We start from the raw sequence: 27,314 nt of genomic DNA, 5'->3' as shown, positions 1-27,314 counted from the left end.
CCCCCTTGGGTATTTCCCCTTTTATTGCTTTATTAAATGAAATCTTTGTCAATTTAATTTGGCCTTTGTTTAAAATAATTTACAAAAATCCCCTCTTTAAAGGGGTGGTTCAGGATTTTTGACATAAGACCTTTTTTCCAAGTAAGCAAGTGTGATATTTATCAATGGAGACCGTTTTCAGCACGTTTCATCCAGTCCTTCTAATTGCAGAGTTCGCAAGTGCTAGGCTAGCGCAAGTCAAAGGTATGTGCTAGCCTGCCACTAAAGACAGTCTTACCCACTTTCAGAAGTATTCGGATGATGAAAGGCCTATAGTCTGAGACCAGTTTAGTTAAATACTTGATGCCACTCTATGACTGTATTATAAATTTACAGAACTAAGAGGACTTCTGATTGTGGGACAGCAGTGAGGGGTGTTCAATGGACATAGCAGAGAGAAGATCAGAGGTGCTTCTACACATTAAGCTCTATCATTGAAAACCCCATGAGTTCCATATGGAATGTTGACTGGCACTTCTGCTCGCCCCAGCTCTGTAAAGGTCTTGGCATCCAGAACCAATAGGAATGTGCTCTTCTCCTAGAAACAGTAACAATTATTTAGTTGTGCTACCAAATGCACTGTGTATAAATTCAAGTCTTACCAGCATTCAGCATTTCTTGAACAACATTTCAAGCAACATTAGTATCATGCATTGGTTGTCATTTTGGACAGTCTGATGCATCAGTTTCCCAGACAACTGAAAGACGCACTTTGCCTTGTGTGTCACCCACTATCACTTGGTTAACAAATGTGCCAATGTTGTTATTCAGTAAGCATAAAATAATAAAGACGCTGCAGGTTGTCCGAATCTGTAGTGTTTCTCATACACACAAGTTTGCTGTCATTCATGCAGTGAATCTCCTGGATATGAGTCTTACCTCTCTGGGTGTAATGATCACTGACATTACCACTCCATCATCCTCATCTGTGGCCTCGGGTGATGGGACAAACACAGGCTCGGAGGGGTAAAGGCCAGGGTATCGCCATGACTATAAGGAATAATATTATTGATATGTGAAGACTTATTGTATAAGACATTGCGTATACTATGATAGTTAAACTTGGCAAACATGGTGTAAACTTCAACCATCTTGGGGTCCATATAAAGGGGTACAACAAGTAAAACATTTACCTTCACTAAATTGTCAGTTAATTTGTTACTGCTACATTAGCGTTGAATCACAACCGGCAAATCGAACAAAGATGTCAGACAACACCTTAAGTTCCTTTGTCTCAACATCCATCTTCAGAAGGGAATCACTGAACACATGGCCGAAGCCACAGCCGTAGTAATAGCGGTATTTGCGAGTGTTGTAGTTGTTGTAGTTGATCTGTGGGAACTCCAGTCCTCCGAACGCCAACAGATCATCACCATAGAGATTCTCATGGACACAATATATCTGAAGTAAAGTAAGAGGAAAGCTGAGTAATAATCAATATTCTAGTTGTGTAACAAAATGCTTTGTCGACTACAACTTAGCACACTTTTTGGAACACACAAATGCAGAAACCCATACCCTTCCATCAGCCATTTTCACAGCCTTGGCAGTGCAGAATGGTAGTGTGACCAGATTCTCATTCACAGGTGTTTGGTCATTCACATCCAGGGGCAGCACATATCGCCTTGGCAGGTTTGTACATAGTCCATTGTAAAACTGTCAGATAAACAGAAACCGACATTACTTTGCGGTTTTGAACTATGCCTCTGTTTTTCATTAATCATTGCTAAATCTAATTTCATACTGACCTTCACTTGTAACACTTTTAAGACATAACATATTTAATTCCACATTCTAACTGTTTGTAAAGCCCAGCTCAGAGTCTTGTAAATGGGACATTAATCTGTGTCTGGTCATCACCTTGTCAAGTTCCTCCCCAGATGCCTTGCTGAGATTTTCCAATGTGAAATCTCCTATGACGGCCCCGTCGTCTCCACAGCACATGTCCATGACCAGCTGGCCCTGGTCCTCATACGCATTGATCTGATGCAGGGTGAACATGGCATTTCCGTAATAGGTCACCTTGCTCTCCTACGGGTTAGAAGATGATTATTGGCTATGGGGGAGAATTCAGTAGGATTCACGTCTTAAATTGATCATTACATATACATGACATGACACTCTTTTATTGACTTGCATTGTATTTAATACAGTGCCACCTGAGGCTACCTACCCCCATCTCTGGATGGTGATTAGACTAACTTTAGTGGATATTTGGCACATATTTTGTTTTTTTTCACATTCTATTGCTATTTTCTAGGTCTTATATGTCAAAACTAAGAAACATAGCCCCTTCGAATGAGAGTCACTTGGAACATAATGCCTGATAGTTTGACAAAGCACCTGTGTTTTAGTGTTTTGTCATGGTTTGGTGTTTCGGTGTTCAGTTTTTTGGTTTCTAATGAGGAGACACAGCACTCAAAAAATCTTCCATTGAAATGCATGGGGTTTAGTTCGTAACACCAATATGGCAGTTGTCTACACACTTCCGCAGCCAAAAGTCGACATGTGAATACATTTTACCAATCATGTGTTGTGATCTCACCGCTGGAGTGTGTTTGGTGTCATGAAGCCTGGCGCACGCACAGTTCTGCCCAAAATAGATGCCCCATATGTGCCCAAAATAGATGTCCCATATGTGCCCAGAGTGCGTTGCAGTATGGCCGCCGAGTGGAGGGACTTGCCTAAAAGGACTTTGGGCTAGTGTTATGCCACAATTCTTAACGCTCAATTCTGATTTTTTTTTTGCTCAAATCTGAGTTTTTTGTGTGGCTGTTCATTGTTTTGTTTTTTTAATTATACATCTGGTCAATATCAGAAAGGTCATGTGACATGGTGATGTCCTGCCACACCGGAGAAGGTCAGACAACATTTCTAACCAACATTCACGTTTACATGGACACTTTTAATCCGATTAGAAACAGAATAACGGCTCAATCGGAATAGAAATTCTCATAAAAACACCTCAGTCAGAATATAAATGCCTGATCTGAATCAAACAGACTGAAAGAGGTGGTGTATTCCATTCCTATTCCGATTGAACAGCCATGTATATGGTCAACTGGATTGCCTGCTGTATCTTTTCAAGGAAAAGTAGGCAACAACAGCTATTCCGATAGCGCACCCCATGTAAACCGATGGCACAAATTTCATGTGCTCAAAGACTTCATGTTGTGTTCAAAACCTTGTTTGGGTCCTACCAGAGTCAAACTTATGACAGTATTTTACTTGAGCAGTTAGTTTGCCATCATTATGTAAATTAGCTTGAATAAAGTGAACAAAATGCCTTGGGTGCCATTTCTCACTATATTTTGCAACAGTGATTGGATATACCTTGCCAGTGCGTTTGTCCACAACATGAAAGATGGTTTCCAGAGATGGGTCCCATTCCATGACCTTGTGGAAGCTTTTTCCTTGTATCCTGTACAGCATGAACTTCAGCAGGTCCAACTTAATGGGTTGTTCAATGAACACCACATAATTCTCTGACATCGCTGTGAAAATAATACTGAAATGTTGATGTTGCGAAATATATCTTGACTGGCACAGGAACAGAGAGACAAATTACGCCAAAAGATAGAAGTGAAGATAAAATTTAAGATAAAAGAACAGAGATCGGAAAAAGGTACAGACATGTCAATCCTGAGAATAACTGTTCTGTACTGGTACTGTTTCACACTATGTTCTCTTGATCTGTAATCTTTTTCATCAACTGCAAACATTGTGCTCCTCCCATGAGTTTGCATACTGCCCTTATACTGGCAATGTCTACATTCCACTATAGAAAAAAAAACACAGAGGTGTGCACTCAGAGAACACAACCAACTTTCATAGAAAAGGATAAATCATAAATGTATAGTTATCGATTTCAATACAAACCATCTGTAAACCGTTCTGACTAACTGTTGTCCTCAGTGTTTGGTCTAAATTTCACTTCAGGTCAGGTGGGCACAGAGCTGGGCAATGAGAGAGGCTAAACAGCTGTACTCAAAGAGACTTGTCAGCTATTCTCTGCTACAGTAATGACTCTGCTCCTACCTGAGCATGTCCTCAGAGACAGAACTTCCTGAAAGCAGACAGAGCACACTAAGGAGCTGGTGCACTAAGACAGAGCACACTCAGGAGCTGGTGCACTAAGGCAGAGCACACTCAGGAGCGGGTGCACTAATGCATTTGCACCTGTTTCAGGCTTGATTTGCACCTTGATTTGCAAAACATGCCATTGTATGTACAAACCCGCACATGTAGAAAGCCCATTGCTGGCCACAGGAAGTTGACCTTTTTTTACTCATACATATGCATTTATGGGAAGGTCACAGGGAAAAAATGGAAGTATTGCACAAAAAAAAATGGAGAAGTGTTAAGAGCGATTGATTAGGTATTCCGGCATATGTATGAAAATGGCACACATCTGTTCTGCAGTGAAAATGATGCTACAGGCTGCTCAACACAGTCTTTAACCACCCGAAAGGGGCAACTAATACGACTGCTATTTATTGATTTTTCAGAAGCTTTTAAATGTATTCAACCCCACATTTTAGCAGACAGACTTTCAAAGACACACATCAACCCAGGGCCAATAGCCTGGTTAGTTGACTTTTTAACCTCCAGATCCCAAAGGGTTAAAGTTAATGGTGTTTTATCTTGCAATCTTTTATCTTCTACCGGCTCCCCCCAAGGATGTGTCCTCTCTCCTCTCCTCTTTGTTTTATACACAAATGAATGCCGTTCACAATATGATGGAAGACAGGTTTTTAAGTCTGCAGATGATTCTGTAATTGTGTTTCTTCTCAATGGAACCGTGATTGACCATGGACCAATAGTGAGGGATTTTAATGATTGGTGTAAGCGCTCCTTTTTAAACATACATGTATCAAAGACTAAGGAACTAATTGTTGATTTTAGGAAGCAGTGCCCCCCTCTTCCCCCACTATCATTGATGGCCAACCAGTTGAGACAGTACAAGAGTACAAGTACCTTGGCACAATTATTGATAGCAAGCTATGTTTTGATTCAAACACTGATGTTGGTTGTGCCAAAGCCCATCAGCGCATGTACTTTTATCGCAAACTGAGGAATTCTAACATTGACCCCACTTTTATGAGAATGTTTTATTCCTGTTTTATTATTGTTGTAATGTAATGTAATGTAAATATACAGGTCACACAAGCACAAGTTTAAACTTCATGTAACTGTTAAGACTATATAAATATACAACACAACTACCTCTATTTTTTTTTAATATATGTCCTATATTTCTATTTTGATACATACATGTTCTATATTTCAGTCTTGCACTTTAATTTAATGTTTTATGGTCTATGGCTATGTCTATAGTATGTCTATGTCTGTATTTAAAGTATGTCTATGTCTGCATGAGAAAGTAAGAAACGAAATTTCAATTCTTTGTATGACCAGTGCATGTAAAGAAATTGACAATAAAAGCCGACTTGACTCGACTTGACTTGACTATTGAGTCTGTTTTAACCTTCTGTTTTATCTGCTGGTGTGGTTCTCTGGAGAGTGGAGAGTATCGTCAGGATATGTAGGAAGATTGCAGGCATCAACTTCCCCACTCTCTCTTACACCTACTCTAACAGAGTGGCAAAGAAGGCCCAATCTATTGCAGCTGACCCTAGCCACCCTCTGTCCTGCCAGTTTAAGCTCCTCCCCTCAGGCCCTAGGTACTCCATACCCAGATGCAGGTCCAATAGACTCAGAAACTCTTTTATCCTGACTTCCATTTTCATTTTAAACAGTCTGCCAAAACTGTTTTAACTATATTTAGTTATATATTTAGTCTATTTTTATTATTGTGTTTTAGATACTGTGGGTTATTATGTTTTTCTGTATTGTTGTGTGTCTTGTCCTTATGTCTGTCTGTTGGCTGTGCAATTAATTGCCCCTTGGGGACAATAAAGTTACCTTGACCTTGACCTTGAAAGCAGATGTAATCTAGATTGTGGTTAAATGCATCAGTAGGATAGCATGGATAGGATGACTTTACTGTCATTTCTTCCACACTATCCACTTCCCTACTATATCTAGTGAATGTTTAGTAAATTCCAAATCTCTGGATGAAGCCATTGAGCTTCCATTACTAATATATAATAATATACACTGCCTATAAAAAGTATACACCCCCCTTGTATATTTCCGCTTTTACTGCTTTTATAAATGGAATTCCCCTCTTTAATGTCAAAGTGAAAGCATATTTCTACAAATGTTATGTTAATTAATATATAATATATAAAGATTGCATAAATATTCACCTCCTTCAAGTCAGCATTTAGTAGATACACCTTTGGCCCCAATTAAAAGAATGGTGTCGTGGATCAGTCTCAATTCAAGATCAAGTCTCACATGCTCACATGCATGTCTCACAAATCTCACAGGCTTGCACATCTGGATACTGCGATTTTACTCAAATTTTCTTTGCAAAATTGCTCAAGCTCTGTCAAGTTGGAAGGGGATAGGGTGTGAAGTCCAGCTTAGGATTGAGGTCTGGACTTTGACTAGGCCACTACAGAACAATCACCTTGTTGTTTTTAAACCATTTCTGTGTAGTTTTGGCTGTATGATTCGGCTCATTGTCTTGCTAGAAAGTAAATCTTCTGCCAAGACGTAGTTCTCTTGCAGACTGAATCAGATTGACCTCCAGGATTTTCATATATTTTGCTGAATTAATTTTACCTTTACTTTTACAAGCCTTCCAGGGCCTGATGTCGAGAAATATCCCTAAAGCATGATCCTACCACCACCATGCTTCAAATTAGGGATGGTGTGTTTGTGGTGATATGCAAGGCTTGGTGTACGGCACGCCAGACATAGCATCTAGTCTGATGGCCAAAAAGCTCAATTATGGTCTCATCAGACCTGCATCTGCATCCTGGCAAAGTCTGAATCAGGAAGTTTTGTAACAAGAGAGAACAAGGCAGAACAAATGAGAAACACTAAATGCTTAAAGGGATACCACCATTCCACAATTTGGGGAAATACACTCGTTTTCCACCTCCCCTTGAGCTAAACAATTGAGTTTTACCTTTCCCCAGTTCATCCAGCCGTTCTCTGAGTCTGAAAGTAACACTTTTAGCTGCAGCTCATTGAATCAGATTATACCTAGCTCAATTGTGTAACTCAAGGGGAGGTGGAAAACAAATGTATTTCCCCAAATGGTGGAATATCCCTTTAACAAATTCTCTGGACATACACATGGCCCCCTCAAGCACCGGTTAGTCATGCTGGCTCGTTATTAGAACAAGCAGCGATGGCTTCATTTTTTAGATCATTAATCATGGCAGAGCTAGCGAAAAGACTTCAGATTTCAGTTGTGAAATATGCACCCCCAAGCTGTACGGAGAGCTCTGTAGAGAAAAATGTGACAACAAAAGTGAGAAATCAACGAAGAAATGACTTAAGTTACAGAGCGGGCCTTTAAATTGATCAAGATTCCACTTATAAAAGTAGAAAAAGGGAAAATATCCAAGGGGGGTGAATACTTTTTATAGGCACTGTAAAACCACTCCTGAAGTTTGCCCACAGAGCCGAAATATCTGAAGATAACGCTGCTAACATGGCCTTTCAGTTCACCTGCTGGCACCTGGACTGACTCTGCAGGAAGTTCTATTTGAAGGATCTTTACTCTCTGTTTAATGCCATTAACTAGACCCTGCTGCAGGTTCCCATGACAATAACAAGTTGAGCTTGGGAGAGACCCACCAAAGCTGTGGTAGTAAGATGGCCTCCTAGAGTCGGACGCGGGGATGGAGCAGAGCACCTCAGCACCCGACAGATCTGCCTCGTCCTTCTCAACCTTCTCCTTGGGGAGAGGAACACGGACGATGTTGTAGAAAAACCCTGCAAGGAGAAGCAATGAGAAAATTCACTAACAGAGGGTTGTGTGTAATTCTTGCATGTGTGTGAATATCTTAATGAATGGATGAATGAATGAATGAAGGAATGAATAAATGAATTAATGAATGGATTAATGAATGAATGAATGAATTAATGAAGAAAGGGAAAAACAGGGATGTCACACACCACCCTTTCCATAGGAGTTGCCCAGGTTGTATGTGGTTCCATCCCGGTCATAATGAGGATGGGCTGTGGCTGCATTTACTGCTACAAATTTGGACCAGTCTACCTGTGCAAGGCAGATTAAACATGTTTTAAAACAAAGTTAAACACAAATCAGACATACTTTATTCATTCCAAGGGAAATTAAGCTAGCCTACTTGATGCATTTAAAATTCTTTACGGTAAGTCTATGTGCAATCATTGATCATAACAATGATTGACATATTATTGCTATATTATTATTATTATTATTATTATTATTACTCAGAGCACACACTATTTTAGACATGTAGTTGTAGATTACCTTATCTTTGGTCTCCAAGCTCTGGGGGTCAATCATGCGCATGTAGTTGGTCTCTGTGCTGACATAATAATCACCCTTGTACTTGACAAAGTTCACACTGGCATTATCAGTGGCCTCTGTGGAAAAGTGAGAAATAAGCAGGTCAGAATTAACCAGGTGTCACCCTCCTAGTTTTACGCTAATTTTCAGAGATACTAGTCTATGGGTTTATGTTTCCCAGTAGTAGCAACGCCTGCAAACATGTTGGACAGAAGAAGTCAGAAGAATGTGTACATTTATTTACAGGAAAGGTAGGCCTAAATACATTGTTTCCTGACTGCCGATGCTCTTTATTGTCAGTTTGTAAAGTTTAGGCGAAGTAGGAAGTAATGTTAGGAATCCCTGATAAATGAGATTGGTTAGGCTGGACTGAAGATTTCATCGTTAATGCAAAGTCTACGCTCATTGCGATGCTAGGGTTGGAAACATTTCTCAATGGAGAGTAGCCAGACTCTCTTTGCAAAGTGAGTCTGATGAAACCAGGTTAGGTCAGTACAGGAAAAGAGCAGCTGAATAGGTGATACCAAAGAGTGGGGAGCAGAGGACCGTGAGATTAGTCTCCGTCTCGGTAAATGAATGTGGTTGTGTTATTTCTAAATACTGAGCATGTGTGTTGCTCAGGGCAGAGTTACCCCTTTTGTTTTCGCTCAGACACACTACACACCATGACTGGTTTTCAGAAGTCTTGATTTTCCATGTGTGTAAGTGCTTCAGGCCACCTGTTTCTTGGCAGCTAAATAGCTCTCATTCATGGACTTACTTGGAACCTGAAACCTTGAGAAGAAACGGGCAAAGATGTTCTTGCAGGGGTCAGGCATGGCCAGAGTTCCAAACTCAGTCACCACTATGCGGTTCTTCTCCGAGTTCTTCACATATGAGTCACTCCTCAAGAACCGGCTGCAGTAGGTCACCTCGCCATCCTTGATGTAGAAGCGATGCATCAATGCCATGCCATCAAACCAATGGGTGTACCTGCATTAAATGAAAACAAATGATCACAATGAGACATGCAGTAGATATGCATTCATTTTACACTTCATTTCAAGGCCTATAGAGAGGAAATGGCATGCCAGTGGTATGATGGGAATTTCACCTGTTTTCACCAAATTCGAATTTCCCCGGCCCATTTCTGAGGAAGCTTCCATGGACCCAGGATGGAATGGTTCCCTTGACAGTGGTACCAATGAGCTCGAGGGTCTCCTCCACAGTGCTCACCAGGGGTTTGATACACTCCAGGCCACTGACAACAGGCCGTGTTTTTTGGGCTGCAACATGATTCACATGCACATGTGAAATAGCAGATTAATACACCTTGTGCAGGGTTTGGATATCAGGAAGATGTAAGTTACTCAAATTATGTCAGATGAATTAATATCAGGAAAAACTCCCTGGATACAGTATGCATAGTAAGAATTAGATTCAGTCACGTTACTGAATTGCTCATGAGGCACACCGTAATTTCCCAACTATTAGCTCAGGTTTATATTTGTTCAGCTATGAGGTTAATACACAGGGGCAGTTAATATTGTATTAATATGGTTTTGTTTTTTAACCTGCATAAAACACTGTCCTGCGGTTTATGCACAATGTGGCTAATACACAGGAAATTACTGTAGATAAGTACTCTTACTACAGTCCCTAAATCCATCCAGGACATTTCTGCACCATTTGGATTTTAAATGTTAGTTTGCAGGCAAGGGCCTTTGAGCCAACACATGCTACGTGTAGACACCCATGTATATAATTACCGTACCCATATCATATCATATATTGGTTTATCACTAGGTTCAGATAAGATACATCAGGTTACATATATGTCTGTTATGTGTTATGTAGTGTTATGTGTTAAAGGACAGCTGGGGACAAGTGTACCTTCTGAATGTAATCAGCAATGTCTGAAAAACTCAGGTAGATTGCACAGGTAGCTGAATGGGATGTTTAATGTATTCACTAAAATAATCTAGTTTTTATTTGTGATAGGATAAATATAATAAAAGGCAAAACTCTTCATTCCTTCTATTTTGTGACATACACTGAATTTGAAGAGAAGAGCTAGTTTTTGCCTAGTATATATATATGTACTGTATATAGAATAACACTAAACCAGAGAGTGTAGACATGTTATAAAGGACTACTGGGACAGGACTACTGGGACAGGGCTGGTTTTATAGCCATGTAAACATACAGAGGCTCATTGTTAGCAAACATCCGTCTTGTGTTCCAATGTCATGTTGTGTTTATCATTTAAAAAGCCAAAGTGATTGTTGGAATTTTTCTTATATTAGCACCGTTTAAAATTGTTGCCCTGAATAAAGAAGCTTCTTTTACATGAGTAGGGAGTATGATCTATGGCTGACTCTAAATGGCCAGAAACAAAGAACTTCCTCCTGAAACGTCTATTCCAGGAATTAACCAAGAAACTGAAGATCTCATACTCTACAAGGTAGTGTACAACTTCCTTCACAGAAGAGCATAAACTGGCTTTAACGAGAACACATGTAAACATCAACAGAAGAGGTGAAGTCAGGATACTGACATTATAGAGCTGTAAAGAGAAGGGCAAAGCATGGCCAGGCCAATAAAAAGAGAAGATTGTGATGAACAAAAGATCAGAGATATTGGACAGAAGAATACTGAAAAAAATCAAAAATGACATGGACAGACCAATCTAAAATATTCAGAACACAAAGAGGAACATTTGGGAGAGGCAGATCAAATGCTGAAATTAATATTTCTGTGACCTCAAACTCTTGAACGGCAAAGCGTTGCATTTGCAAGGGTCTTTGACTTAAACATTGTGCCAGTAAGTTTGAAATTCAACACACTGAACAAATGCATTCATAAGGCACACTTAGTCAAGCTGTTAGTCAGTACACTAACATGATATTACAGAGAGTGTGGAGTACTGTGTACAGAGTGGTGTGGTCATGTGATGATATTACCACCTATTTCACCTGCGGGTGTCAGATTGGCTGTGAATGTGATGAAGATCGTGATGAACAATGCGAAACGCGTTGTTCACGCCAAATAAAGTCAGTAAAATATACCCTCCAGTGTGCGATGTATACTACTTTTTGACATTTAAATGATATTACATATATTTTATTACATAAAAAAAATAGTTGAAAACATGCATGGCACACATTTTGTAGTGTGTGTGTGTGTGTGTGAGTGAGAGAGAGAGAGAGAGAGAGAGAGAGAGAGAGAGAGAGAGAGAGAGGGGGGGGGGGGGGAGAGAGTGAGAGCAGAATGAAGCAATGAGAGCAAGTGAGTAAAGATGTGCTATGCCGCCGGTGGAAAGCCATGGGTATTACCTGGTGCGCTGATGGAGGGCTGTGCTGAGGGCTTGGGCTTGGGCATGGCTGGCTGTGCTGCTGCTGCTGTGGCTTTGACCCCTGTGCTGCTCTGCACTGTCAGACAGATGAGGAGTGAGACAAACTCACAGGCCCCACGGGAGAAAAAACTCCCCAGGCAAAGAGCGCAGACAAAAGGGGGCGTGATCTGCAGATCCACTCGACCCTTGCACACTGCAGCCCAAGCAGTGAGCTGTTGCCATAACGAGTTATTCAATATTGCACTGGCTGATAAAACACAAGGCTTCTATTGCCCTGGCTGTAATTATGTAGTAGTTTGGCAGACATATGGCTCACCTGGCCATGGTTCACATCACATGGCTGTGTGGCAAAGCAATGTGCAATGCAAATGTTTAGATGAACTTCATTATTTATGCCGATAGTGTAAACACTGTAGATGTGGAGGAAACCGCACTCTCTTGTGTATTATACTTATAAAAGGTTTTATTGCACCATGCCCTTGACTACAAACGCGTTTCGGCGTCACGCCGTCTTCAGTGTAAACACTGTGAACAGAGACTAACGATCCCACCCCCTTTGTAAGGGACTAGTTATCTTCACTCAAAAGAACCTCTTGTATCATCCCACTGTAGTGTGGCTTAAACCAGTGGCCATAATCAGTGCCCCAGACTCCATGGCCTAATATGCACGTCTATGTAGTAAATAACAATGCCTTTGATGAACCATTCCTGACCTCTTGTCATATGCAGCTGCCGGACGTCACATGAGCTATACTGGACCCCTCTTGTCCATGCTGACGTCCAAGTGCGCTTCATCAGGTTGTTCCTGGAGAGAACTATGATCCTAGCTCTACTAATATTAAGCATTCAAACAACAACATTGCAAATCAAAGACACATTTAATACTGACAACTAAACAAGAACAACAACAACCTTCTGACTTTTCACTGTTCTGGTTACCTTAATTGCAAAAGGGTCGGTTTGATCATCCTTCCTCTGCTGGCTGCTGTAGTAGGCCTAGGTTGTTTTCTTGTAGACTTTTAGTGTAGCCTAGTTTGTCTGTGATGACCGTTACAGGTTCGTCTGTTGTGTTCTGGTTGTCTTTCTGTTTTCTTTGGCAGGTGTGGCGACGGCAATTGGCAGTGGATGGGTACAGTCATGGGTACAGCCGCGCGCAAGGCGTGTCTTGTCATAATAAACCACGTATTCCAACTTGGGGAGTTAGTTGACAGTTGTTATGGCTTTCGGAACTAAATTGTTTATCTGATAGAAATACCCCATATTTTTTGGTCACTTCCTTGTGAGACCAAAGTGCACGAGTATTCCACTAGGGGGCATTAGGCTACATCTTCAAATTTCACAAAATCAATTCGTGCATCCTCAATGGCCTTGCAGTGGCAGTGCAGCCAAAGCAAGTCCCACCACTCGGCGGCCATTTATAACGGCTTCAGGCAGTTATTTTGGGCATCTATTTTCCTATTCAAATGAATGAGGAGGCATAAGGGAGGTCATATTCACATAAAAAGTACATCAGGTACCGCGTATCCCAACTTGGGGAGTAGTTGACAGTTGGCTTTTAGAACTAAATTGTTTCTCTGATAGAAATACCCCATATTCTTGTTTCTTTCTTGTTACAAGAGAACACAGACAGTAGCGACTTCATGCAGAGGCTTGTGCTTCAGGGCCCCCTGAGCCCTTGGAGCCCAGGGCCTGCATGGGCCCGATAGGCCATTCAGTAATCCATCCCTGCAACTGCAGCCGCAAGTGTCACTACAAAACAGAGTTCACATGTAGGGGTGCAAGGTTTGGTTTGTAAAAGGACCATGGTCTGCACTTCGAACACTTAAATACTAAAGACACACTTTTGGTGCACACACACACACGTGCGCGCGCACGCACGCACACCCACACATTCACACACACACACACACACACACACACACACACACACACACACACACACACACACACACACACACACACACACACACACACATGCACGCACACCCACCCATACACACACACACACACACACACACACACACACACACACACACACACACACACACGCTTACAGTGCATGACTCAAGTATTCTCAAACAAAGTTAGGCCATATTCTAAAGAAAAGTGAACAGGGTAAATGTATTTGATAAGAGTGTGGCTTACATAAACTGTGCAGGAATCTGGGCTGGGCTTATTTGGAGTAGAAAGCTCAGCCTGACCTTTTTTTCTCAAACTGGGAGACAGCTGTTGCCTTTCCCAGTGACTTTCAGAAGTGTGGTAAAATTAGATTCAGATTGGATATTCAGCAGACATTCGGCTGAGTTGATTTTACTGTTACAAACATGGGTTGTTAGTTGTGTGTGGCGCATGAGATTCTAGGCGCCAATCCCGTTTACAGAGCTATTCATGTCACAGCCTACATTTTGTTAAAAGAAGACTTAATTTGGTGTTTGGAAGCAGCAATATCTCACTTGTAATAACACGCTAACGCAAAGCACTAGAAGTACACCACAAACGTTATAAAGAACCTATTGTTGTGGACAACCTTTCACAGCAGTTTGTTTTACAAAATAAAAGTCCTACATCTGTATACAACAATTGGCATAATTTTCCCATGCCAATATTTCAGGCTGTGGCGCACTTGTGGCCAAATAAATCACACCATTCTAACCCTTTTCTGGAGCTCTTTGTATCACAGCTCATATTTTTTGGAAATAAGACTTAAGTTGGTGTTTGGGGGCCACTTGAAATATTTCACTTGTAATAACACGCTAACACAAAACAGTAGAAGCACACCGCAAACGTTATAAAGAATCTATTGTTGTGGACTACCTTTCACAGCAGTTTGTTTTTCAGAATAAAAGTCCTACATCTGTATACAACAATTGACATACAGTAATTTCCCCATGCCAATATTTCCAGCTGTGGCGCAATTGTGGCCAAATAAATCATACCATTTTAACCCTCTTCTGGAGGTCTTCGTATCACAGCCCATATTTTTTGGAAATAAGACTTCATTTGGTGTTTGGGGGCCCTTTACACCTTCCGAGGCAACTTAGGTTGATTGTTAGAAAAGTAGAACTTTTTTGTTTTAAAAAAACCTGTGTGAAAGGTACTGTGCAGGTATAGGTTCTTTGTCATATTTGTGCCATGCCTCAAGCCTGGACATGTTATTACAAGTGAAATATTGCAAATTGCCAAACAGAACCATACAATTACATTTTTTAGAAGATATGTGATGTGACATGAAGATCTCTATGAGAGCGATAAAATGATGTGACCTATTTCCTGACACGTTTGACACGCTGAAATATTGGCATGTGAAAACTGTTGAATAGAGAAGTAGGACTTTTACTATGAAAAACCAACTGCTGTGAAAGATATTCCATAACAATAGGTTCATAATAACATATGTGGTGTGTTTCTACATTTTTGTGTTATTACAAGTAAAATATTACATATGGTCCCAAACACTAAATGAAGTTGTATTTCCAAAAAATATGGGCTGTTATACAAAGAGCTGCAAAAGAGGGTTAGAATGGTGTGATTTATTGAGCAACAAGTGCGCCACAGCCTGAAATATTGGCATTGGAAAATTATGTCAATGTTTGTATAGAGAAATAGGACTTTTACTTTAAAAAAACAACTGCTGTGAAAGGTAGTCTATAGCAATAGTTTCTTTATAACATTTGCAGTGTGTTTCTACTGCTTTGCGTTAGCATGTTATTACAAGTGAAATATTTCAAGTGGTCCCCAAACACCAAATGAAGTCTTATTTTCAAACAATATGGGCTGTGATACGAAGAGCTCCAGAAAAGGGTTAGAATGATGTGATTTATTTGGCCACAAGTGACCATAGCGTGAAATTATTGGCATTGGAAAATTATGTAAATTGTTGAATAGAGATGTAGGACTTTTATTTTGAAAAACCAACTGCTGTGAAAGGTAGTCCATAGCATTAGATTCTTTATAACGTTTGCGGTGTAAACGGGCTCTGATATAGCTCTTTGGAGATAGTTTTTGCCTGTTGTTAATCCTTCACCTCCACAATGTCATTGTGTACAGGGGGGGACAAGTCACGAGAAGTTTGCTATTTACAACAGCAGAGTAAAATATAAATATATCGCGACTCTAGAGGGAGCTCTACAGTAGCCAAAAATACCTAAACCTGAATAGTGTATCTTTACAGTAATATCTTGAAAAGTATTATTCCTAGCCTGTTCAAACTTTGTAGGGTGGAAGACAGACATGTTCTCAGTATGACTGGACCATTAAAAGTTTGTACTGGATGCCCATTAGTTTTATATAAGGCCCTAGATATGGAAAAAAGTGCAAAACTGGTGATATTGAGGGTCTTGTAAACTCATTTTTGTATCCATATGGCACCAATCATTATTTTGTTTGGAAATACAATACTTTATTAATGTTGAGACAATATTCGAGGTCTCTGCAACAAATGCACATGAAGAAATTAAGGATAAAACAAGGTGTGATTGCATTTTTAATAGGATAATACGAATATCAATGTGGGAATAGTTCAGTTTGCAGTCATTTCATGTATAAAGAACCAATGATGTATCATATTTCATTAATACATACTGTAAATACACTTACTTGGCTGCATTATACTTAGGCCTATGGGTTTTCATTCTTGCTCCTCAGGCAAAACAAGTTATATGTGATACAACATTGGCACTTTGTACACTAAATGCCCATACACTGAGTCACTTATTTGTCTTCCACCCTACAAAGTTTGGGCTGCCTATGAATAATACTTTTCATTATATTAATGCCCAAACATTGCTTTCCAGACAATGTGATTTTTAATTTCAAGGGCTGAAAACAAGATGAAGACATAGGATTTGAACTGAAATATTTGGGACTCATTCTTGATATAGACATGGTTTGAACAAAATCTGAGATGGTGCAGCAACAACCATATCTGATTTGACACGGAATGACCCATGTAGGAATGTGAACAGACTGCTCATGCGTAAACCTGACTTTGCAGTTATCTAGATTACACTACTATTCAAATCTGTAATTTCACCCATCTTCTAATTATAGAGACTTTATTGCTATTGGAACACAAAGTAGGAATAAGTAGGCATACTGAGTTCCTTCAAAGAGGTCCTTTGGAGAATACCTTTTTAGAACACAAAAGTCACTATTCAATTCTATGTCTCTAATAAACACCTGGAAGCTGTATTTGGACCCATAGCTTAATCAAACAATTGCTATGGCACATGTTTTTTTTATAGGTAGAGACCCTTTGGGATTAACCTCGCTCATTCCCCGGCTTCTCTGTGATGTATGTGCACTGTGTATCTGTGTTGAGGTCTGTGTGACACATGTATAGCGGCATGACACACACACACACACACAAACACACAAACACACAGACACACACACACACACACACACACACACACACAACAATCATATATATATATTGTCTGTCTCTCTCTTTTAGTCACTCACACACACACACACACACACACACACACACACACACACACACACACACACACACACACACACACACACACACACACACTTGAAGGACATGCATGAGAATGGCTTTTGATAGCACAGCTGAGTTCCTAATGATGAAACCGCTCTTATTTATCCAAAGGACATTTCGTCACACCGACAGCATGACAGTTTGGAAGTGGAACATTTAAAAGCCAGCCTTATAGAGACCCTCTCACCGCAGTTGAACAAAGTCAACATGTTCTCCATTGTCCTGGCATCTGTGCTCATCGCTAGCGGTAAGGGCTCTGTGTGTGTGCTAATTCATGTGTGTGTGTGTATCTGTGTGAGAGAGAGGGAGTGAAGGAGAGTGTGTGGTAAATCAAAACTTTAGTCAGATAAAGTGGCGACAGAGTAAAGGAATTCTATTTCACTTCCTCAGCCTTCGGGTGCGGCACTCCCGCCACCGAGCCCCTCATGACTCGCGTAGTCAACGGAGTGGACGCCATCCCCAACAGCTGGCCCTGGCAGGTATGGGGACTGTTGTCTCATCTCTCTTTCCTCTCATTCTCTCCTTCTTCCCTTTTGTGTGTTTTTGCTTCTGCTTTTCCTCCTTCCTTTCCTGATTTACACTTCTTTTCCCCTCTTTTTCGTAGTTCATTTCTTCATATGTCCATGCAGTAAAGCGGTAGCTAAGTAGTGCAAGTTATACTTACACATGCTATTCTCTCTCAATCTAAATTCTTTGTCCAACTCCTTCCACAGATCTCCCTGCAGTACCAGAGGAATGGTCAGTGGGGGCACACCTGTGGAGGATCTCTGATTGCCACCAACTGGGTCATGACCGCTGCCCACTGCATCAAGTAATAGCCCTTTCTTCAGTGTTCAGTGTTGCAAAAAATGGCTTATCCTTATTTTCCTGTTATATAACATTGATGTCTGCAAAATTGTAATCTATCATTACAGTTTTAATTCATGTATGACTAAAAAGTTTAAGTTGAGGAATTTTGCCAAACAGAAATTGTAGTTGATTGAGACGTTTGGGAATTCTTGATTTGACTTAGGCGCAGGGATGTTAGCCTGTGTGGATTAGAAATATGTCTGACTCTCTCTCTCTCTCTCTCTCTCTCTCTCTCTCTCTCCTGCAGCACTGACCTGACCTACAGAGTCTTTGTTGGAAAGCACAACCTGGTGCAGGACGAGGCCGGCTCCAAGGCCATCACCCCCGAAAAGATGATCGTTCACGAGAAGTGGAACCCCATCTTCGTGGCCTTCGGGTGAGGAGGAGACCCATTTGCGGTCATTAAAATATGTGATAGAAATGGTGGGGCATGTGCCACATCTATCAATGCTGCTCACACATGCCTACCAGGACAACATTAAACAGTGGCACCATGACCCTGAAGAAAGACGTTCTGTTTAATCATGATCCTAATTGTGAATTATGATGGCTCTGCATTGCTCCACAGAAATGACATTGCCCTGATCAAGCTGTCCGAGCACGTGACCCTGAGTGACTCCGTCCAGCTGGGCTGCATCCCCTCCGCCGGCAGCATCCTCACCCACGACTACCCCTGCTACATCACCGGCTGGGGCAGACTCTACAGTAGGGCCTACATTTCTTTTGTTCCTTCTACCTCTCACAAATGTCTGTGTACTCATCTAAGAGCATACAGTGAGCCTGCATTTGACTTTATGAGTCACATATGGCACGGACATTGAAGTGCTTTATATACGTGTGACAGCTGAGTAACTTACATAGCCGAACTCCAGGTATGCTTGTGTGTACATATGCCCCCCTGACCGTAAAACTTCTGACATTTCTCCCTGTGTGTGTGAAATGTGAATATGTGTAGATTAACAGCTGTGGAATGTGTACAGTGCTGAGGTCTGACTGAGGTCTGTGTCACTGCTGTCCTGTAGCTGGAGGCCCCATCGCTGATAACCTGCAGCAGGCCCTGATGCCTGTGGTGGACCACGCCACCTGCACCAAGAGCGACTGGTGGGGACCTGCTCTCAGGACCACTATGGTCTGTGCCGGAGGAGACGGTGTCGTTGGAGGTTGCAATGTGAGTACCAGGGGCAAGGATAGAAATTACGAAATATCAAAACTGTGTGGTTGGTTTATGTTTAAGGAAGGAGAAGGAGAAGATTAACATCAAGTCAGCTGAATGCAATTCAAAATTAATGCTTTGAATATGCGATGGCACAGAGATGCAGCCGAAAATGTACGGTCTTGTGTAGAACCTCCCTTTGTTTGTTTATGTGTGTGTGTGTGTCGGGGGAGGGGGGGGGGGGGTAAATTAGAGCCCAAAGATATAAAATAACCATGAAAATAACACTAACATGACTACACTGTGAATGAGTGTGTGGATTTGCGCACCTGGCGGTGCCCTCTGTTGACCACTCGTCTCTCTTGGCAAAGGGTGACTCTGGTGGCCCCCTGAACTGCAAGAACGCTGAGGGCACATGGGAGGTCCATGGCATCGCCAGCTTCGTCTCTGGCCTGGGCTGCAACTTCATCAGGAAGCCCACTGTCTTCACCCGCGTGTCTGCCTTCAATGACTGGATTGACCAGGTAAAGTGCACATACACACATACACAACACACACACAGAAGGTCTAGCATCTGAACTAAGCATGTCTGTAGTGTACAGTACATGTATTTCAATTATTATGTCATATCTTCTGAAACACAATATATGATGTAAACTGTAAATTGTGTTTATTTTTACAGGCTATGATGAACAACTAAGATGGAACCTATTTCAAAGTACAATAAACCCATTTGAATAAGATCATTATCTCTTGTGTTCTTGTATGCCTAATGTTTGGTCCCTGTATGGAGAGAGAGAGAGAGAGAGAGAGAGAGAGAGTGTGTGTGTTAGAAAAAAAATCTAGAGAATTTTCATCAAGGGGAAAAAAAATCAATCACTGAGAATTTCAAAACTTGCCAAAAGTGATAATTGAGCAAAGTAAATATTGAAGCCAAGACAGCAGTGCTGGATGGTCATTACACATTTACTGGAGTTTAATAGGGATATTTGTTATGTTTTGTTGTTTGCCATAAATCCCACGCTAATACTTTAAATGTTTTCATTGAGCGTTAAAATAGGTTAACTTTGATGAACTTAAATAAAAGAACATTCAACATGCTATTGAGGGACTCACCTTAATGTTTATCACACTCCAAAAAGGGACAAGGTTAGAGTTAATGGAATGCTATACTGTTAATAAGTGTTTATGGCTTAAAGTAATTTGGACTATAAACAATTGAGTTAAGCTGAACTAAATTGACTTAGTGTTAAAGCGTAACTTTCGCCAAAATGCATCCTAGGGTGTTTAATGTACCCGAGTCAAACTTTCGTTTAAAAGCATAATTACGTCCGAAGCGCCACTTTTAAGCTGGTCCAAAACCTTTCTTTTTAGTAAACTATGTGTACACGAACAATGTTCTCAATGCTCGAGTTCATGTGTAGAGACACTGATGATACTTCGATCAAGGTTTCATGTTGTGTCGAGCCTTCTTAGTGTTTTAAAAATAGCGATTTGGACGCGATCTTGCAACAAAATAGTGCCCCTACAATTCCCATTCAAAAGGCCATTTGACCCAAAAACGACAACACGGATAAGCTTAAAAGTGGCGCTTCGGACGTAATTATGCTTTTAAACGAATGACTCGGGTACATTCACAAAAACACCCTAGGCAAAAACACCCTTGGATAAAGTTACGCTTTAACTGATGTGAAAGAATATTAGGGCAATGCTTGAGGCTACAGTACATGGCAATGCAGCTAATGTATTTGTGTTTGTGCTTTATGCCTTACATTGACTTGGTGATTTGCAATAAATACCTAAAAAAGAATTAAAAAAAAGTATTTATCCATCATTCAGTGGGGATGCTACACAACACTGATTTCTGAGATTAGTTTAAGATCTGCCGGAAAGTGTGAAATTGCTATTGGACAAAGGTGTGTGAAACACATTTATTGGTTACTATAAAAGGCAGACCATGGCCATGAATATCTGTTCAAAATCAACACAAAAAGGCTACGTATTGTTTTAAACTTAAATTGGGTTAGTTACAGTGAGTTTTGCATACATATATATGTATGTCATCTACTGTTAATATAGTATATATTGTCAGTGATAATAGTCTATGGGCCAGACCAGATGTCAAGGTGGCAAAGGTTACTTATACTTTTTTAAAAGATCCATGTCTGTAGCTAACATTTTGGTATGACAACCCTTCCTGAGTCACAGCTAAATTAGTGTTATCAGCTGTTAAAGTTACCCTTTAGCATTATAGATGCTGGTGCATATCTTGGTATTGGCTCATGTTCAGGATATATTTCAATGTTTTATATTATTGTGTTTGGTATCATTTTAAAGGGGACACTCTGAGCTGTCAAGCCCTTTTGTGAATATGTATGACAAGTACAGTGGACACTGGAGCTCTTCAAACCTTTTAATCACGCACATTTTCCTACAATTTCCAGCCTTAATCATATATTTTCCTTTAAAAAATAAAACCAATATGCACCATACAATGTATTACAATATATTTTATGTGTATTTCTTTTTTCCATAGCCTTTGGCTGCCATGCTTTCTCTCCATTCAGATAGTTTGACAGTAGCAGTCTCTTCACAGTACCAATTGCCATAGTATTGCACGTGGGTGGGTGGCTTTCTCTCTTTATAGCACTGTTTACAAATGCTCACAACTCTTGTTCTGACATACTTGCGAGTGTGTGTGCCTCTCTCCCACTTCCTCTTCCTGTAGCATTGGGTTGAGTATGGCACCGCTGCCGCACCGGTGTGTGGCCTTGAGACCTCCAGTGAAGAACCAACGGTCACCAGGGTTGCTCCGGCAGGAAGCAACAGCCTAGTTGGGGTCAGTTGATTGGTGGGACCCTCTGGACACGGTCTGGGTAGAATTAGGACCGGCCTGGGGCCAGCGAAGGACAGTGCAGGAGAAGACTGCAGTGCTCCAGCTTCAGGCAGGGGATGCTGAGCTGGAGCCGTCGATGGCTCACCAGGCCCAATGGCCAGGTGGAGCTGTGCAGGACAGGAAGAACAGAAGGTGTAGACGTCATGTCTTTAGTGGTTGAGGTGGGGAGAGGAGATGACCGGACAGCAAGGGCAGAATGTGCAGCAGCGATAACTGAGTTGGTTGAGGTGGCTGAGTTGGTTGAGGTTGTTGAGGTGGGGAGAGGGAATAAACAAAGAGCAGATCTGAATGTGCTGGGAGAAGCAGGTGGATCAGACTCGTCAGGCATGGGGATGGTGAAGTCCTCAAGCTTCACTCGCTCCACGTAGCCCTCGTCCTCTGCCACGGTCACCTCTTCTGTCTCCAGCGCTGACAGAGTAAGTTTGTAATCTTCTAGAGCACTGCCAGTTTGGTCGTACAAGTACTCCACACCTATGAGTTCACCTAAAAAAAAATAAATGAATGAATGAACTAGAAAACAAGTTATGGATATGAGTAAACATAAAATAATATTTAAGTATTTCATTTAGATACAATACCGCACTAAAGTGTTTTTATTGAAAGAAATGTCTACCTGTATACTTTGGTGACCCTGTGCAGTCCATCGGCGTAATTCCCATGACCTCCCAGGCGAGCTGGTTGGCAGCTTGCCTGAGGCGGTCACTCTGGGACATGACTCTCCCTTCTGCTGCCATGGCCCTGTCCTCATTCCACCTCGCAATGCCCTCCACCAGATAGGCCTGAAACAACGTGGCACTGGCTAAAGTTCCTACAAATACACATGAAATACATACAGTGCAATGATCGCATGTCACATTGTGTGAAATGCACATTTTGTTTATTTATTCTTGAAAATACATTTCTGAAGGGAAACTAGAATGAACCCTTACCTGGGATAAAGCTGTTTATGTGGAGATGGAAACGCTGCAGTGAAGTGGACTCCCTGGCACATCTGTAGGTGGGCAGACTGTGATGCCCCTTGTGCAGGGTCCCTGTCTGCGTGTACAATTGCACGCCTGGTGGGTCCTGGATGCAGGGGAGGTGCTTCTTCTGTTCCTCCCAGATCTCTGCCATCCTCACAGAGTTAATGAGAGGCACGCCAAGAGGGTCGCAGCCTGTCTCTCCATCGTAGACCTGGATCAGCTCGTTTATGAGTTCCTCCATCTCACTGCTACTTCTGGTGGTCCTCTTGCAGTGTAGCGCCATCTCAGCCCTGGTGATGTGACGCGTGACGTCTGCATCGGAAAGCTGCGTCTGCCCATCCTCCAGCTCTGCCCGTTTGGCCTCTTTGAGTGCTTGGACATCACGCTCATCCCATATGAATATGCTGTGGCCAAGTCTGTTCATGAATTCAGCGTAAAAGGCGTGCGAGTCAGTCGTGCATCCCGCAGCGATTCTTTGCATGAACTGCCAAATGTCCAGGCGAATCTCTGTGCGGGGCCATGGCCTGAGCATGTTGGACCCACAGCAGTCCTGGTCGACATACAGCGCCTCAGGCGGCGACACTCCGGCATCCTGGTAGCGGCTAACGACGCCATCGATCACCGATCATCTTTCCCAGGTCTCTGCCCTTGCTGGCCGTAAGCACGGAAATGATCACCTGACCGTGCTCATTGATGATGCTGGTGACCCAGGATGATGTTGCATCGCTCTCCCCTGCCAGCGTCTTGACGATTCTTTTGGTCGAGTCCATTTTTAACATTCGTTCAAACTGGGAGGTGATGGACGCTTTTGTCTCCTTCAGCCGGCTAAGCACGTCCTGGGAATACGCCTGCATCAGCCAGCGATTCTTTGGAACTGGGAGCATAGTGGGCAAATCCCCAAGCATGACCGGAGCTTTCAGTCCAGACACAACCGCTTGCATTAGTCTCCTGAAATCGGTCAGGAAATGGACCTGTTTCTGCAACCAAGCCTCTGTGTGCTGCTCCTCCAGCTGGGTCTGAAACTGGCCGATGCTCTTCCCGGGGCCCCTCAGTCGCAGCTGCCGCACCACCTGCATGTCACAGCCCAGCTCGGCGGAGAGGAGACAAGGAAACTGGACTTGGTGGCAGACGTCCAACTGATGCACAATGCTGTGGCTCCAGCTAGCCACTGTCCTATTGCAGCCCTTACAGCGGAGGTCCTCCGTTTCCAGGAAGTAGGTGGTGCTGAGGCCAACAACACGCCGGATCTGCTGGTGCAGTCCTGCAAAGGTGAGCTCCTTTCCACACTCTGTGTGTGGACAGAACAGCTGCACATGCCAGACCTTCATCGGCATCCAGACAAAGAAGGGATGTCCAAAGTACCTCACCATTGCTGGAATAGCAGTGGGGGCAGGTGAAAGCTGCGGGGGATACCACCACTTCTTATCCAAAATGGCAAAGTCCAGCTCTGGCTGTCCAGTTTGTGACCACTTGAAGAGTGCCCTGGAAATCCACTGCTGGTCCAGGGGAGGTAAAACAGATATCCAGGCAGCAGGGAGACAAAGGTCCAACACACAACTTCTGTTGTCTGGGCCACTGCTTTGTTGCACATCCGCCGTCCTAGTTGACTCCGCAACCTGATCAGGTGAAAGAGGGTGCGACAGTGGGCTCTCCTGGTTCTCTGTTTTCACACCGAGTGCCTCCAAGGAATCACTGAGAAAGAAACTGCCATCAGCCGATTTCTTTCTGAATTGTGTCTCCATCTCTGTTGGTAAAAAGAGACCGTTTTCAAGCACACAGGCACAAAAGAGCAACTTGCCTGTTGTTACATAATTTCTATCTGTTTCAAAGTAACTGCTCATCACCAGGGTCTAAAATGAACACAACATAAATAGTTAGAATGGGCACTTAAATCACAACAAAGCAGACACTATGTGTTCATGTATTAAGATTAACGTGACCTTCGCACATAGATGACATGGAACAACACAAATGCAGACTAACTGTGGTACAAAAACAATAATATATATATATATATATATATATATATATACACCCACCCATTTTTATACATATACCAGTTAACAATAAGTTATTTATAAAAGGCAGTGACATATTTCAATAGCTTCTAGTTGTGCTCACCAGCGGGTTTTGATAGGATAGGCTACATCAATGTTGACACACCCACTGAACAAAAACTAGGCTAGGCTACTTCAAAAGCCTGTAGCGCGTGGTTGCACACCGTTGTTACCAAACTCGGCGTAGGGTAGGCTAGCAAGAAAAGAAACAAAACTTACGAATGCAGTAGGCCTAATAGAGCCCCGCTTATATTTAAAGTAGAAATGTGACGGTTCGACGGAGTGGTCTTGGAAACGGTCCCTCTCGATGTTAGAGATAAACAACGTTGAAGAAGATCTGCTAGATTAAAAAACACCGCCGGGAATTTTCGGGAAGTGACGTTGTTGGATCTCGGGTGGCCCATTTGTGGTGGCTTGTAGGCTAATGTCAGGCAGCCACTGTGATTAGTCAATTTTTGGGAGATATGCTGAAAGATAAAAAAAAAAAAAAAAACTTTGTTCGTAGGCTAGCCCAGCACAACTCCGGACCTAGAAGTGAGTTGGTTTGTCTGAAACAAAATTAAATTTCTCATTCTCAGTATACAGGTCTCAAAATATTAGAATATCGTGAAAGTTCACACCCCCCCTCACCCCCACACAATAAAGATTTCGTGTGTAAGTCAACATTATGATGCTGCATAATATAATGTTGACTTACAAAGTCTTCCTAGACTAATAAAACCCATTGGTCTCCCATGTAAAACCTACAATGCATCAATAGCCTTTTCATGTGCTCGCACAAAACCTTTTCATGTGCAGACAGTTTCACATGAGCACATGAAACTTGCTCCATATCAAAAAATATGTTCATTTCGAATTTGATACCTGGGTATTGTATGCAAATTCTCTCAAGACTATGTTAGCCTAGTACTTAAAATTCACTTCTGAGAAAGGCACGCCAGTGTCTTTTTCACCTCAGACGCCTAAAGTACTTTAGGCTACCTCAGCAATTACGTATAAGAACTTTTACAGAGCCACCATTGAAAGTATTATTACTGGGACTATAACAGCTTGGTATGGAAACAGCACTCAGCAAAAAAAGCCCTAAAGAGAGTAGTGAGATCAGCTGAATGTACCACCAGGAGTGCGCCAACCTAGAGGAAATATACATCAGGAAAGTAAAGTCCAATAAAGAAAATCACCAGGGATCCCAATCGCCCCAACAACTGCCTTTTCTCTGCCCTAAGCTTTGGGAAATGTTATCGCTGCCTGAGGACCAACACAGAGAGAATGCGAAAAAAGTTTTTAATCCCCAAGCTATCCGGATACTGAATGAGGACTGTAGCAGGAGCATAAGCATGTTGGAAACTCCTCATACACTTTAGACATTTCTTCTTCTTTTTCTGTTTATTATGACCACTGCCAAAGCGTTCGTTCATGGGGGGGGGGCCACACAATAAATTCATTTGTAAATGTAGTGTCTGTACACCGACGCACATACACACACAGTAGATATGCAGGCGTATGTACGCACACGCGCACATGCACACACACACAGGCACACACACAGACTCAGACGCACACACACACAGGCATGCACACAAGCACTCGCACGCACACACACACACATAAACACAAACACGTATGCAAACATGCACAAACACACCCACAAGCACGCACGCACACACACACACACACACATAAAAAAACACACACATGCAGGCAAACAGGCACATGCACACACCCCATAAACACACACACACACACACACACACACACACACACACACACACACACATCCCATTACCCCACACCCACTCACAAGCAAAGACACATACACATGCACAGACACATAAAACACACACACACACGCACATGCAGGTAAGCACACACAATTTAGAATTCTTTTATTTTCTATTAATTTTACTCAATATTAGCTCTTTGGTAATACAAATGTTTGCCATGCAAATAAAACTTCTTGAAATTAACTGAACTCCAGAATGTGAGGTCACCACATCAATAGGCTATTGAAAGGCTACTGGTAGCAGTGAATACTGAATCCACGGAATATCCAATAGGTGGCAGCGTTCTGTTGTTTTTGTGTTCCCTTGGGGAACCCC

At 42.0% G+C, this 27,314-nt stretch overlaps 4 protein-coding genes across 7 annotated transcripts; 1 reads left to right on the top strand and 3 right to left on the bottom strand.

The window, feature by feature from the left end:
* Positions 1-217: 217 nt before the first annotated feature.
* On the bottom strand, positions 218-12,893 carry bco2l (beta-carotene 15, 15-dioxygenase 2, like). Of its 3 annotated transcripts, none has more exons than XM_042102071.1 (14): positions 12,732-12,893; positions 12,506-12,624; positions 11,773-11,868; positions 9,552-9,723; positions 9,219-9,430; positions 8,420-8,535; positions 8,080-8,182; positions 7,759-7,896; positions 3,373-3,533; positions 1,900-2,070; positions 1,558-1,695; positions 1,258-1,440; positions 919-1,029; positions 218-577 (listed from the first exon to the last, which is right to left on the bottom strand). In XM_042102071.1, exons 1-14 carry the CDS (start codon positions 12,758-12,760, stop codon positions 461-463), a joined length of 1,866 nt encoding a protein of 621 aa, XP_041958005.1. In that variant the 5' UTR covers positions 12,761-12,893; the 3' UTR covers positions 218-460. The 3 variants fall into 3 exon arrangements, with proteins under 3 accessions (XP_041958005.1, XP_041958008.1, XP_041958006.1); XM_042102074.1 differs by having other exon boundaries at positions 12,506-12,607; XM_042102072.1 differs by having other exon boundaries at positions 12,506-12,597.
* Positions 12,894-17,505: 4,612 nt separating this feature from the next.
* ela3l (elastase 3 like) lies at positions 17,506-20,031 on the top strand. Its single transcript, XM_042101156.1, has 8 exons — positions 17,506-17,545; positions 17,689-17,777; positions 18,012-18,109; positions 18,395-18,523; positions 18,716-18,852; positions 19,170-19,315; positions 19,672-19,824; positions 19,983-20,031. Exons 1-8 carry the CDS (start codon positions 17,506-17,508, stop codon positions 19,998-20,000), a joined length of 810 nt encoding a protein of 269 aa, XP_041957090.1. The 3' UTR covers positions 20,001-20,031.
* Positions 20,032-21,701: 1,670 nt separating this feature from the next.
* LOC121716070 lies at positions 21,702-23,690 on the bottom strand. Its single transcript, XM_042102239.1, has 3 exons — positions 23,126-23,690; positions 22,810-23,004; positions 21,702-22,679 (listed from the first exon to the last, which is right to left on the bottom strand). The coding sequence occupies exons 1-3, from the start codon at positions 23,688-23,690 to the stop codon at positions 22,183-22,185; spliced, it is 1,257 nt and encodes a 418-aa protein (XP_041958173.1). The 3' UTR covers positions 21,702-22,182.
* A 70-nt stretch (positions 23,691-23,760) lies between these two features.
* LOC121716071 lies at positions 23,761-25,572 on the bottom strand. 2 transcript variants are annotated; one of them, XM_042102240.1, is made up of 2 exons: positions 25,435-25,572; positions 23,761-24,902 (listed from the first exon to the last, which is right to left on the bottom strand). In XM_042102240.1, exon 2 carries the CDS (start codon positions 24,898-24,900, stop codon positions 23,761-23,763), a length of 1,140 nt encoding a protein of 379 aa, XP_041958174.1. In that variant the 5' UTR covers positions 24,901-24,902; positions 25,435-25,572. The 2 variants fall into 2 exon arrangements, with proteins under 2 accessions (XP_041958174.1, XP_041958175.1); XM_042102241.1 differs by lacking the exon at positions 25,435-25,572 and adding an exon at positions 25,280-25,390.
* Positions 25,573-27,314: the final 1,742 nt, after the last annotated feature.

Source organism: Alosa sapidissima, chromosome 8, assembly GCF_018492685.1.
Source record: "Alosa sapidissima isolate fAloSap1 chromosome 8, fAloSap1.pri, whole genome shotgun sequence".
NCBI lineage: Eukaryota > Metazoa > Chordata > Actinopteri > Clupeiformes > Clupeidae > Alosa > Alosa sapidissima.
Note: the sequence above shows the minus strand (reverse complement) of the source record. Positions and strands in the feature narration are given on the sequence as shown.

Excerpts from the sequence above, each read along its gene's own strand:
- bco2l (XM_042102071.1), bottom strand. The coding sequence starts at position 12,760 with ATGATCAAACCGACCCTTTTGCAATTAAG. Across the intron at positions 11,869-12,505 it reads GCAGCTGCATATGACAAGAG|TGCAGAGCAGCACAGGGGTC; the intron begins GTCAGGAATGGT and ends TCTGTCTGACAG. Across the intron at positions 578-918 it reads TGATCATTACACCCAGAGAG|GAGAAGAGCACATTCCTATT; the intron begins GTAAGACTCATA and ends TACTGTTTCTAG.
- ela3l (XM_042101156.1), top strand. The coding sequence starts at position 17,506 with ATGTTCTCCATTGTCCTGGCATCTGTGCTCATCGCTAGCG. Across the intron at positions 18,110-18,394 it reads ACCGCTGCCCACTGCATCAA|CACTGACCTGACCTACAGAG; the intron begins GTAATAGCCCTT and ends TCTCTCCTGCAG. Across the intron at positions 19,316-19,671 it reads GTGTCGTTGGAGGTTGCAAT|GGTGACTCTGGTGGCCCCCT; the intron begins GTGAGTACCAGG and ends CTCTTGGCAAAG.
- LOC121716070 (XM_042102239.1), bottom strand. The coding sequence starts at position 23,690 with ATGCTCAGGCCATGGCCCCGCACAGAGATTCGCCTGGACATTTGGCAG. Across the intron at positions 23,005-23,125 it reads CATAAACAGCTTTATCCCAG|GAACTTTAGCCAGTGCCACG; the intron begins GTAAGGGTTCAT and ends GTGTATTTGTAG. Across the intron at positions 22,680-22,809 it reads AGGGTCACCAAAGTATACAG|GTGAACTCATAGGTGTGGAG; the intron begins GTAGACATTTCT and ends ATTTTTTTTTAG.
- LOC121716071 (XM_042102240.1), bottom strand. The coding sequence starts at position 24,900 with ATGGAGACACAATTCAGAAAGAAATCGGCTGATGGCAGTTTCTTTCTC.